Raw genomic sequence first — 14,096 nt, 5'->3', positions numbered from 1 at the left:
GCATAGATCATTGAGTCCAGCACCCAGCCCAAAGGTCAGGAAGTCAGCTGGGGTCATAGGATCCCAGCAAGATGAACACCTTCAAGAGCAAATTGGATGCTTTAATGTAGGTGCTTGAACCACCTCCGATGGCAGGCTGTTCCAGACTTTGGGGGCTTGGACAGTAGAGAAATTCTTCCTCACGTCCAGCCTCAAATGGTCTTGTAGTAGTTTATAACCATTCGACCTCATCATCCCTCGGGGCGCTCTGGTGAACAAACGTTCCCCCAGGTACTGGTGGTCACCCCTGATAAATTTATAGGTGGCCATCAGATCACCCCTGAGCCTGCTAACTTACTTCCGGTGTCCCGCAAAAAGTTGCAGTGGTGTCAGAAGTAGCAATCCCTTCTTTACAGAGCCCAAAATCTGTTAAAACAACATGTCCCTATAAAGGGAAAAAAAACAAATAGATTCCGTTATAACAGAAAAATTTAAGGCTGAGCAAATATAAATTATCTTACATGTAAGAAGGATAATTCAGAACATCAGAAACATATACTTACCAGTGAGTCTAAGAGAATGTTTTCTGGTTTCAAATCCCTATTAAAAACAAAGAAATTACATTAAAAACTTAAAACTCATGAGCAGTCACTTTTACACAAATCTTTAAACATGTTGAGGCATGCTTCTATTCTTAAGCAGTAGTCAGAAGTTTTGTTAGGAATCAGTAAGGCTATGTTATGCTCTACAACAAGATTGCACTCAATAATCTGTGTTGCTGCATTTATAATTATGCAGCACAAGAATAAAATTTAGAAATTTTGCTTACCTGTATACAATATTGATAGAGTGTAAATAGCCCAAAGCACTGGCTATTTCAGCAGCATAAAATCTGGCTCTGTGTTCAGGAAAGGAACGTTCTCTTTGTAAATGAAAGAATAGCTGTAAATATGTGAAGAGGTAAATCAGACAAGGTGACAAAAATATCAGAAATGCAAGGTGCAGCTCTTTATAACAACATAAAGGTCATTTTCACTTTGCATTTTAATAAAAAGCAGAACAGAACAGAACAGAACAACTCTGAAAATAGTGAACCAGGACAATAATTCTGGCAAAATCACATCTATCCTTCCTTTATTTTCACATTTTTCCCTTCTGTAACTCCAACAATATCCAGAGAGATGTGTAAATAGACAGAAATAACAGTACCACATGCTCTGCTAAAGCCAAGTTTGGGCAATAGAACCTATTTAAACAGATGATGAAAGTTGGCTAGGTGGCATCCCACAGCCAGAAATCCATCTACTTATTTGAAAGATAAACAACATAAACAGTACAGTTTAAAACCAGTGGGTGTTTAATTAGGTTTGATATGAGGTAAGATCCATGCCCTCCCTAAGAGCCACCCTGACCACCTTCCCCTGCTTGAACTCTAGCTCTACTTTCTGCTCCTTCCTCAATCTGCTGCATGCCATGCACAGATGCTGCCCATACCACCTGTGGCATGCATGCCGTGAGCTGGCCAACCCTGATTAGACAACTTTCCACGTAGACAGAACTTCCTTACATTTTATGCAAATTCTTATATTACTACTCTATTCAGAGATCACTCAGGTGTTTTATGCTCTCGAGACACTCCAAGCAGGAGAAGGCCTTTTGCCAACATATACTTGTATTACAAGATGGGAGAGCAGAAGTTCATTAATCATTCTTTATACTATTCTCCATCCCATTCTTTTTTTAATATTCTTTTATCACACTTCCAAAGGAAGCCCTCTTGATTTTTTTCATGTCACTGCTCCCTGGACTTTAAATCATTTTCATGGCCTGTCTGCTTGACCCTTTTCAGCTTTGAAATTTCTTTGAGATTAAGTGACCAGTGTTGCCTGTAGCAGTGACGCCCAACCTTCTGGCCCCATGGGCAGAACGAGTGATGCAGGATTAGTTCATGGGCCAGATCCCACATGTAGATGGTGTGTGGGGTTAGTCTGTGGACCCAATTCTGCATGAACTGGATCCAACTCTGCCTGTGGGACTGTCATCCAGCCACAGGTCCAGAAATTTAGCAGTACAGGAGCAGTGGCTGTGATAATTTGCTGAGGTTTCCAATTGCAGCAGTTAACACTGTTACCACTTCCATGCTGCCAAATTTCTGTACCCTTGGGGAGCAACATGGGCCAGGGGTTGAGCACTCTTAGCTGAGATACTGTCAGCTAGAGCTAAACCACAAGATTTCTGCAAGTGGTATACTCCCCAAATTATTCATGAACCCATTTATCAACAGTAGCTAGTTAGCTAAAGATAATACCCAAAAGCTTGGTTTTTTCTGGCTGCACCTGAAAATTAAGAGATTTTTATTCAGCTCTGTACATACACCACAGAGATCTGCTTAAGTTGGTATAATTTAGAATGTTAAGCAGAAGCCCCTACAACGAGTATTAGTTTTCATTTTCCAACGTCATTCAGTTGCATGTTCCCTATTTATATGGGGTTTTATACATCAGGGCTAAGGACAGACATTACACATAAACTGGTTTAAGTGATCAGGAACTGGTTTAAACCTGTAACAGAAAAGATGTTCAGTGCACATAAACCAGTTTGAAAATGGCTGAAACCAGTTTGAGATAAATCTGGTTGAACATAGTATCAGACTTAAGTGATTTGGGTCAAACCAGGTTATACAAAGTCTGTCCCAGACCCCTTACTGGTTTGAGATGAACTGGAATCCTGCAGCATCCCAGCATGCTCTCTGAGCTGGGTGGGGCTCTCTGTTCCAGAGCAGGGCTGGCTCCTCCCCTCTGCTCCCTGCCTGGAGCTCCGACAGAGTGCAGGCACAGCAGGGCCTGCCTGGCTTCCTCCTGCCCTACCCCCCATCGCTGCTCAAGCAGGAATCCCTGCCCTCCCTCCCATCTCCACAGCACAGACCCCAGCCCCATGGACCCTAAGCCTGTGGTATGTTAGCTAATGCCGAGAGGTGTCTGTGTGTCTCTCCAATTTCACTGGAACAGGTAGACAGAACACTGACCACTTAGAGTTTTTTGGAGCTAATCAACAGGTCAGCTGGTAAGCTGTTTAAGAAGAGTTTGAACTAATGGAGAGGCAATTGTTTTGCTGCTGGGGTGATAAACACCATTATCAGCCCCTTGCTGGCTTGCTTGCCTGTCAGTTTGCTGCAGACAATATAAAGAAGCAGGAAGGGAGATTAAAAAGCTCTGTATCATCAACAGATGCATGCACTGCACCCTCCCCCCTTGCCTTAGAGTACCAGCAGAGGGCTGGGGTCTGGCAACACCTCCATCCCTTGAGATGGTGAAAAACTTGGGATGGTGCAAGCAGACCTCCCTAATCAAAGTGCCCCCCCCTCAGCTCAGCATTGTGCAATAGAAGGGAGGACTGCTCTAGCACCCTCTGGATTCTAGCCTGAGTCACTTCAGGCATATGCCTGAATTTCCTCAGCCCAGAGATAATGTCTGTCTTGTTACAAACTGGTTCAACCTAGCCAGGTTAGGCTAACCTGCAAAGACTGAATCAATTCAACTGAGGCTTTTTGAATGTCTATCCCTAACCCCAAAGTTCTAATTAACAGCCTCTTGTGCCAAGCCTGATCAAAGGCCCTTTGAAAGTCTAAATTTTATGTCACAAAAGAAGAACTGGTTGACATGTTCAGAGAATACTCAAAGATCACAACAGCCAGTTTTCCTTTGCAGCTAACATGCCGACTAATTCTCATAATTCTTCAGTTGGTCCGTTATTCTGTTTTTGATGATTTAAATCAATTTGCCAGATGTAGATGGCTAATTTAATCTGTACTTCCTAAAATCACACCTAGAACCTTTAAAAATATACGTACAAGACCTGTTACCCTTTAATCCTCTGCAACATTTGTAAGTACAGGCAGTCCTCAGACTTACGACAATTCGTTCCTGAAAACCTCATCTGAAGTGGAAATGTCACAACTCAGAACCAATTTTCCCACAGGAATAGTGTTACAAATGGGGGATTGGTTCCTTTACAACGGTTGGCACTGCATGCAGCTGGTAAGTGGTAGAAACTGAGACAAAAGGGAAGGGGTGTGGGGGGAGGGGAGGGACTGGGGCCAGGCAGGCATGGGGAGAGAGGGGCAGCAGCTCCCACCACTGCACGCTGCTCATCTGGCAGCTCGACCAGCGGTTCTTGCCGCTGCTCCTGCCTCTGGTCCACGAGGACATAGGGGTGTGTGTGCCCCCCGTATCTGCAAGGAGTGGGGCAGGGGCTGCACTGGGCTGTGCTCCGGGTGGGTGGCAGGAGCTACAGCAAATTTTTGGATGGTTGCAGCCCCTCCCAGTCCCCGCTCCACTGCCTACCCCGCCCCCATCTGGGGGCATATGCTCCCCCCATACACTCAAAGCCTTGGCTCATCTGGAAGGGGGGTGAGGAGAAGGTGGGGTAGCTCCCACATCTACACGCTGCTTGTCTGGAGGCAGCATAGCAGCTCTGCTCCATGCCTGTCCTGCCCCAGCTGGGCAAGTGGCCGGAGGGCATGGCGGGACATGTGCCCCCGGATCAGGGTGGGGCAGGAGGTGGAGCAGGGGCTATGAGGAGGCTGCAGCCACCTGAAAATTCACCATAGCTCCTGCTGCCCACCTGGAGCACAGCCTGGTGCAGCCCCGGCCCTGTCCACCCCACCCCTGCAGATCTGGGAGGGGCACACACCCTCCCATGCCCTCTCAGACTAGTGGTAGGAGCAGTGGCAGTAACTGCCGGTCGAGCCACCAGATGAGCGGCATGCAGCAGTGGGAGCTGTTGCCCCCCTCCCTTCCCACACCCCCCTGATGAGCCGCAGTTCAGTCTCACATCCGCCCAGGCCCAGCTGGGCAGCCTTTACCCCAGCCTCAGTCCCAGTCCTCCCTCACTGCAGGGGCCTTGATCTGCCCCCCATTTCCGTTCCTCCTCCCTCACTTACCAGCTGCACACAGTAGTAACCATCACAAAGACTAAACCCACGTCAGAACAGGTTGTCAACTTATAAACATCATAAGTGACGTTCATCACAACTCAAAAAGTTGTAAGTCAAGGACTGTCTGTATACAGCTGCTCTAATGTTAACTAGGTGCTCAGGTTGCCTGTACACACCACAAGGGTTTAAATTCAGTTTAGTTCTCCCTAAATTGAAATGGCTGTTTTTTAAAAACACTGCTTCAATTTAGGGAGAATTAAACTGAACTAAACTCCCGTGGTGTGTACACAAGGGTGATCTTTACCTGCCTCTTCAGTGGTTGGAGGGGGAGGGGGGGAGAGGGGGCGAGCTGCTGGCAGGCTGAGTGGTCCCTGAGCTGCACAGGGGTCCCTAACACAGCACCCGCTTGCTGGCACCCAACCTGGACAGTCCCAGGAGGCACTGTAGCTGCCAAGGGAAGCACTGAGCCCCCGCATAGCTCAGGCAGGAAGGCAGGCAGGCAGGCTACGGGGAGGGGGAAAAAAAGATCAGGCTCGCCACAATTCAGTGAAGCCTGCCTTCATGGGCTGCCACCAGGTCCCACAGCCTCTGAGCTACATGGGGCCCGCTAAACCCCAAGCATATCAGCTTCCAGAGCCCTGTGCACTATTGTACTTTGTTAGGTAGCAAACTAAAACACCTTGGAGGTGTTTTATCTTACTACATACCAAAGTCATTTAAAGTGGAATACACGGCTGAGCATGCAAACAGCAACACCATTAAAGTGGAATATGCCACCAAATATGCAAAGAGCGAAGCCATTAAAGAATGCAAAAGGGCATTCAAGCTGCTTCAAAGGTTAATTTTGTGGCATGTACAAAGGCCCACAGTCACTTTCTACTTGAGCTCATCCCATACTCTTGGCTCTGTGTGTGTGTGTACACGTACACACACACACACACACACACACACACACACCTAGGCCTGGAGACTTGATACTTCTTTTTTTTTTTTTTTTAAAGTATCAATATGCTCCAGAGTACCTTGTGAAAGTGATGCCAGAAGCCTATACATTTTAACAGGTTCCTCCTTAAGTTACTAATGACTCTTCAGATGCATTAGTGGTATTCAGAGAGACAAGAATGCTGCAGATGACAAGGGTATAATAGTTAAGTCTTAATTATGGCATGCAAAGCTATGGAATGGATGCAGTGGCACAGTAACTCTTAACAAGTCAATTCAATTAATCGGTTAAGTCTGCCAAAAAACCTTTTAACTGCTCAAGAATTTGGTATCTAAACTTCAATGAAAAAAGAAAGAATACTTATAAGTGCTGAAGAAAGTCAGCAACATATAAACATTCAGAGAAGTATATTTTCTTTATAGCAATGTATGAAAAGAAGAAAAAAAAGAGGAAAAAGAAAGAATAGCTTCTACAACCAAGGAAAAATTTTGGATTAAAGCTGTGCATTAATGTTAACATTAAAAGTTTTCGTAAGTGACTTCTGAAGATAATCTTATGAACAATGAATTCTATGTTGCTGTAGATTTTAATAGCTTCAACTTCTTTAATTGTAATGAGCAAGTTCAATAGGATTTTAATTTACTGAACACTAATATTAATCTATTGTAGAACAGATTTTTCTCCTGTATATTAGCAGAACAAGGAGACCCAAAAAAGCAATACAAAAAATGCTCACCTCTCCTCCATTAACAAAATCCAGAACAAAATAAAGCTTTTCTGTTGTTTGAAATGAGTAATGTAATCCAACCAAAAATGGATGCTTCACATTTTTCAACAACACATTACGTTCAGCCATAATATGCTTTTGCTGTAAGGAAGTAAAAGGTCAATAAGTAAATAGGAACAATTCTGTAACTAAAGGGGAAAAAAAAGAAAAAAAAATGTATTTCCCTTTACCTCTTTCCTGTTGAGAACAACCTTCTTTTGCAGCACTTTGACAGCATAATATTTCCCATCCAGTTTTCGCTTTGCGAGAAGAACCTATAATAATAACAATAAAAAAAAAGATTAGCTTGTTACTATAGTTTTTTTCCTACAAAACTATTTGTTTTTGTTCCTTAACACAATTAGGCCAAAGTACAAATTCCGTTGCCTTTCAAATAGTTCAGCCATTAGCAGCTTAAATCAGCAAAAGGAGAACATTCCCAGACAGTAGAATTTAAGGTTTTGCAGTTCCTACTGAACTGCAAGTGTTATTATGGCTACCTCATGCAGGGTTACATTATGGTAGAGGCCCAAGACTAAATCTCCCACTTTTGGAATCAAATGAGGGCTTCTATTTTATTTTATTTTTTTTTTAATACAAGATTCTATTCCATAAAGAAATACATGAAAGTATGATATCCCTGCCCACCTCCACCCCACCTCCCAATAGTCTGAATAACTTGAAGCAGGGTGAAGTGCTCCATCTATCATTGTAAGATGTTTACAGCAAGACTTGCTGCTCTAGGAGGATCCAAGGTGGCAGTGGCAGGAAACTATTTGCCAGCAATGTTTGGTAAATTCAGCCCACCTGCTCAGCAGACAGAACAACACTTGGAGACCAAGCAGAGGTAGAATGGATTGTTGTTCTCCCAACAGAAGGGAGAATCCTGTTAATACTTCTTTCAAGTGTTTGTTACAGGCCCCAAACAACTATAGCATGAAGAAACTGCTGTAGTGGTAGAGACCCTCTATCAAACCATGCACTGAATCCACAAATGACTTGAAGCACCTTCCCAGTTATTTGCTGGTGCTGCTGGTGGACTGACAACTACTGCCAGGATGAGATTTAATATGAAAGCTCACCTTGCCAAAGCTTCCTTTCCCAATAACTTTCAAGAAGTCAAAGTCTGTTGGTTTAGCACTGAAAGAAGCCAGGAAGAAAGTAGGTTATTCAGCCAGAAGGTACCAACTTTACAGTTCTACACAGTAGCCTGACATCATATCTAAAGGAGTATTGTGCATTCCTACCCTTTGCCCCATGTCCACTTACGACTTGCTCTTTGCAAGGAGATTCCCTAGACACCCTCTTACTATGACCCATGGTTAGACCCATCTCACTTCTCTGTTCCTTTTCTCTTCCAGGGAAATGCAATCAAAATGTTAGAACTCAAATAGAGTACAAGGGAAAAAAAAAAGATCACTTGAAAGATCATAGTCCCTATTTGTCTATAATTTCTCCTCCTCTACCATCCCACATTAAGTTCATTGGAGTGGTTGGCTATGTTTGCTTTTTCTGTTTGTTTTGCAAGGGTCAGGAGAAGGGAGGACTAGGGAAAAAGTGAGGAAGCTGGCTGAGGGGAGAAACTAGGAACCACACCGAGTGTGTCAGGAAGAGAGGAAAGATACTGACTGCATATGCTAGTTTCTCATATAAACATGGATAACCGCTTACCCTATACTGGCCCACTTAAAATTATTTTGCAGTAGTGCAACATGAACACAAGTTTATGCTAACAGAAGATGGACTATGGAAGACAACTTGTGTTGCAGGGCACATACTGTCATGTATTCTCAGACCAAAATACATTTATCCTGGAAGTTATAATGAAGAAATATAGTCCTTTTGTTTTCTCTACCAGGTAGAAATGTTGCTTGGGAGTCAACAGATGGAAGAAATTAACAGCAGCAAGCCAAGGCTTGGAGCTTTGTGGATACTGTCAAGGGCCAACTCTGTTCCCACAGGTGCCCCCACCCCGCCCCGTACAGAGAAAAATCAAAGGACTGGAAAGTACAGCAAGTTTACATGGGTATATGCAGTTTTATGTCTCCTTGCTTTCCAAGTCAGTGGAATGCTATGTCTTCTCACTAGCATATTATCTCTCTCACCAGTATTTGCAGTATAGTGGATTACAAAACTGGTTTGTTTGGTTTTTTTTACACGTTTTTGGTACAAAAGTGAAGGGAGAATAGGAAGGAAAAATGTAAAAGGAACTTGCTTTTTCAAGACCTCAGCAGCCCTAGTGGTTCTCTAGGGTGGGAAAGGAAGGTATCCAATTCACTGTTTAACTTTGTAGTACAAACAATACTACAAGTTTCTCAGACTTGTTTGATGAAGATTAATGGAAAACTATACAGCTAACATGCATTACAATATTTACTTAGTACCAAGTTAGAACCTTTGCTTCCTTCCAAGTTGAAAAATGAGCAAATAAGTGCACATATCTAGCGGGGCTTTTCATATAATTAACAATTAAAGTCTAGACTGACTTTTGGTTTATAATTAACTAAAACCTACTGAGGATTTCCAGATGGTCCCAGGTTGATATTCTGTGAGGTAGAGTTTAGCTGCTGAAACAAAAAGAAAAAACAGGTCAGTTTAAAATTGTTTTTTTCTTCAAAAGGAAATCCTGTCTTCCTCTTGACATTATGCAATGTGTATTAGCTAAAGACAGTCAATAATGATAAACATGTAGAGGTGTTTTAAGCCAAGTGATTAAGTCTATTAAATAAAGTACCTCATACAAGCTAAGTATCCAGTTATTCTTTTAATGGGAAAGGTTATTTATATATACATACAGTGCCAAAACTTAGAGATAGCGAGCAATTTTTTTAATCCAAATGCAGAGAGTAGAGGTAGGAAAAGAAGAAATTTAAATTTCAGCCCCTTTTAAACAGGTAGTAATTTGTTTAATGTTCAAAATTCAAACCATCAGATTATTTTACATAGGGAATATTCTCTGGATTTTTATTAAGTCTACCATGATCTTGCCTACAAGTTATCAAAATAATCGCTATTTATGCAGGACCTAATTAAAGACATCTGTTTAAAAAAAAAAGAAAAAGAAAAGCTGCTGTCAACCCTTGATAATATGATATTAAAAGGTCACATTTATTCCAGTAATTAATTCCAGTAGCTGCAGGGAGGCTGTTCAAGCTGGTACACACCCACACAGTGTGTGGGCTGCAGGGGGAAGGAGAAACTATTCTTATTTCAAACCTCTCCTGATTCTGTAATTTTCTTGTTTTTAAATAAAGATCAGAGCAAAGTTTGTGAGATTTCCATGTTTTGGGTGCTGACCAAAGGAAAATTCTACTACTATACAAGTAAGCATTAACATACAATATACTGGATGAGGGCCGTTTCCTTTTATAATATCTCATTTTGTTTGAATTATCATTTTCAAATTTGAAGCACTTAGTAGCTTTTCTGCCTTTAGCAGATGTCCCAGGATGGACAAGGACGAACGTAACCTAGAGTAATTTAACTTTTAGGTGTTAATAGGCAAACTGACAGTTTTTTCTTGATTCTTTTAGGGGTAATTATCTAGTGAATGAGTTTGGTTACCTTGGTTTGGTATTGGTATTGTCTGTCCACTGTTTTTAAGGACACACGTGTATGTATGTGTGTATACGCATGTGCGCGTGCACACACACACGCAAAGCTAATTATATCAAAGAAAGCATTTTTCTGTCCAATGCCTTTTTAATTCTGCCAAATAAGAGGAAGCGAAGAGGACTAAAAGTGAACAACAGAAAAAGAAAAGGGGTACTAAAACAGCATTCATTTATAGACCTGGAAAGCTCAGCGAGTCTAAATGAGCGCCCCTCAAAATTGCAATTAATCTCATAAATTAGTGCCTACACAAAACCTTTCACTCACAAATACATAGTAGCAAGTTTACTATTAAATTTAGTGGGTCTTAAATCAAGTCGGAGAAACATAAGATAACATATGTATTAGCTACTAAGAGGAGACATAGTAGAATGGACTGTAAGAACTTAGCTGTTCTACCTAGAAAAATGTAATAATCTTCTATTATTAATTCTTAACACAAAATTAGACATTAAGACAAACAGTGACTTAGATGAACTTAAGACGCTTAAACCTACACTCAGTATAATGTCTTTAGTGATGACTGAGCTTGAGATCTTAAAAATATGAACTGAACCAAAACTGGAGCTTTTGTTCCCCAATGCCATAGAAAAGAATTACGCTACTTAAAAAATTTCTTCTGTTTTAGTTATCAAAGAGTTAAACTTCTCATCCTCAATTCCCCACCCTCTGAGTGCCCTTGGGAAGATCTCTGAATGACTTGAATCGTGATCCATTTTGATCTGAAGTCAGGCAGAAGGCTGAGCACAGGTGCACCTTACAGATCAGTGCTTTTCAACAGGGGTGTTCAGCACAATGGGGTGCTGCAAGATCCTTTTGAGGGTACCATGGGGTACAAAGAGATAAGCACATGCTCTTCCCCACCTAACCCCTATGTAAGGAGGTAAATACAGTCTCTTCTCTGCCTGGTTCCAGTGCAAGAAAGTAAGTTGCACTTGTCCCTGCAAGTTGCTGTGTGAGGAACAAAGTCCTCGCTTCTCCCCTCCACTCCTTCCCCAATATGAGAAGCCAAGCACAGGCTTGTTTGTGCTTAGCTACAGCGCAAGGAGGTAAATTCTCAGTTGCCTTACTGCTCTGTACTGAGCTAAGTGCACTCAGCCTGGCTCTGTATTATGCTGTGGTCTTTCTTTCTGCCCCACTACACAACTCAGTATGGTGCAGCTTTTTTCCTTCCTGTATGGAGAACTCAAGGCTTTTTTCCACCACCTAAGACTAATGCAATATTACTGTAATAAGAAACCATGAAATGATCAACTTGCCACAGGCCTGACTCATACACAGCACAAGGATTGCCCCTAGACTTCACCCGAGTGCCACAGTCCTGCTCTGGACCTCTATATAAAGTTTCTGTTTCTGCACCTATTCTGAGATTACCAAAAAACAACAATGCTCATGTTACAACCTCAGTCTTGTGGAACAGCGAGCCATATTCAGACAAAAACAGCCCTGATTATCATACAGACAGGCTTATAAAGGGGGTGCCACCATTATCGTGGACAAAACACCACACATACAGGAAACAGAAACAATTTTCTGACACCAAGTTTTACAAACTCCTACCAGGGAGTTTACCAGGGACCCCCATGGCACAATACCAGAAGAAACTAAGTGACCTCTTAAAGATGCTACCTCCAGAAAGAGAGAGGCACATGTATGGCCCCCCAATATGCCAATATATTTATGACAGATTTTCAAGTCCCCTTTCTCCACAGCTGCCCTCTCATCTCCCTAAAGTATCTTAGGCTCGTGCCACATGTTACACTTTAGACACGATTAACCAGTTAATCACATTTTAAGTTATGACCCAGCCACATATTCAATCAATTAATGGCATGATAAAAGAAGAAATAAGCCACAAAAATGTGTACAAAAAATTGTGGCTAATTCGTATCACACCATTAATTGAATAGGTGGTGAGAGGCACCCCTCACTGGGAACCTCATCAGCTGATCAGGCCTGGACACAGCTGTGCAACTTTGCAACAGCACCACCACATTGTATTGGATACCAAACAACATCTACAGCTACCTCCATGACACCAGTTTTCAAGTGGACTGCTAAATCCATCATCTATAGTCAAGTTCTACATTACAACCATATCTGCTCCGATCTTACCAACTGAGAAGAACACCTAAAGGAACAGAAGTCTAGCATACAATACAATTCCAAAACCATGACCACTCAAATTAATAGAGCCAGACTCAGACCCTACTACAACACCAACTCCCAGTCAAGAGCAAAAGAATCCCTCTGGTTGTCACTTACGGCCCCAAGTTTGAACCCCTCGGATGCATTATTAATGAACTCCAACCTCTCCTGGCAAAATTACAATCTTCAAGGTAACAACAGGGGACAGGTCTGTCCTGGCTTACAGACAACCCCCCACTAACAACCCCCCTTGCAAAGATCTCTCTAGCAACAAGCTACCTAATTCCTTTTATCCCCAAGGCACCAGACCTTGCAATGGACCCAGATGCCAGCTGTGCCCTCTCATCAACACAGTCCACAATGATCACTGGATCAAATAATATGGATTATAACACCTGCGTTCATTTACCTGCACTTCTGCTAACATCATATAAAAACTTACCTGTTTATCACCTGTAAGTGGTGATAAACAGGTAGGCAGAACCTCTGTTGTCTACATTGGACAAAGAGCAATCCCTGCATGAAAAAGTCAACGAATAGATTTGACATCAGTTCCAGAAAGACACAGGCCTGCAGCAGAACACATTAACCTGTGTTAATGGAGGGGCTACCACCAAGGAGGATTATACCTCCATTGCTCAAGACTGTAGGGGGGCTATTAGGAAGGCTAAGGCAGAGATGCAACTGGGACTAGGTGACCCAGATAAATCAAGGATAACAAGAAGTCCTTTTTAAAATATATAGGGGGTAAAAAGAAGGTACCGGGTAATGTAGGGCCTCTGCAGGATACACTAAGAAATCTGGTGGTCACACCATATGACAAAGCTAATCTCTTTAACAATTTATTTGCCTACATCTTTTTGAGCAGGGACCAGGTCATCCCCCCCACCGGGATCCCTGACAGACTCAGGGGAGGCGCTGTCAGGCCCAGGGTCAGCAAGGACCTAGTCAGGGAACTCCTGGAGGGACTAGACGTGTTCAAAGCAGCAGGTCCTAATGATCTCCACCCCAGAGTGCTGAGGGAATTAGTAGAGGTCATTGCAGGACCCCTGGCACAGCTTTATAAGTACTCATGGTGCTCTGGTGAGGTGCCAGAGGACTGGAAAAGGGCCAAAGTGGTCCCCATTTTCAAAAAAGGGAGGAAGGAGGATGCAGGAAACTACAGGCCCATTAGTCTTACCTCGGTCCTGGGGAAGCTCTTTGAGAAAATTATCCAGGAGCACATCTGTGAGGGACCAGCAGGGGAGATCATGGTTACGGGCAACCAACATGGGTTCATTTGAGGCAGATCCTGTCAGACCAACCTGGTGGCCTTCTACGACCAGGTCACAAAATCCTTGGACACAGGTGTCACAGTGGACATAGTCTTTCTGGACTTTAGGAAGGCACCGTCTAGGAGAGACACTGTCTCTCACCCTATTCTCCTTAAGAAATTAGGTGACTGGGGTGTTGATGCCTACATGGTCAGACGGGGTCGCAAACTGGCTGGAGGGCCGCACCCAGAGAGTGGTGGTGGATGCGTCATTTTTGACCTGGAGGGATGTGGGCAGTGGGGTCCCCCAGGGCTTGGTCCTCAGGCCCACGCTGTTCAATATCTTTATCAGCAACTTGGATGAGGGGGTGAAAAGCACCTTGTCCAAATTCGCGGATGACATTAAGATGTGGGGAGAAGTGGGCGCGCTAGAGGAGAGGGACAGGCTGCAACTAGATCT

General features: G+C 43.1%; 1 protein-coding gene across 3 annotated transcripts in view; it reads right to left on the bottom strand.

The window, feature by feature from the left end:
• The window catches only part of LOC109304933 (serine/threonine-protein kinase Sgk3), a 68,634-nt gene that overhangs the window by 11,136 nt on the left and 43,402 nt on the right, over window positions 1–14,096 (bottom strand). The window contains exons 7-13 of one of the 3 annotated variants that reach the window (XM_019527753.1): window positions 9,139–9,188; window positions 7,707–7,764; window positions 6,816–6,899; window positions 6,595–6,726; window positions 809–921; window positions 543–579; window positions 338–424 (exon numbers count right to left, since the gene is read on the bottom strand). In XM_019527753.1, the coding sequence (XP_019383298.1) occupies window positions 338–424; window positions 543–579; window positions 809–921; window positions 6,595–6,726; window positions 6,816–6,899; window positions 7,707–7,764; window positions 9,139–9,188 (561 nt within the window). Of the gene's footprint in view, window positions 1–337; window positions 425–542; window positions 580–808; window positions 922–6,594; window positions 6,727–6,815; window positions 6,900–7,706; window positions 7,765–9,138; window positions 9,192–14,096 lie in introns of all 3 variants that reach the window. The other 2 variants (XM_019527752.1, XM_019527754.1) reach the window with 2 other exon arrangements.

This window comes from Gavialis gangeticus, unplaced genomic scaffold (genome assembly GCF_001723915.1).
Source record: "Gavialis gangeticus isolate Ggan-Ray unplaced genomic scaffold, GavGan_comp1, whole genome shotgun sequence".
NCBI lineage: Eukaryota > Metazoa > Chordata > Crocodylia > Gavialidae > Gavialis > Gavialis gangeticus.
The sequence above is the reverse complement of the archived record's forward strand: the minus strand, read 5'-3'. Positions and strand labels throughout refer to the sequence as shown.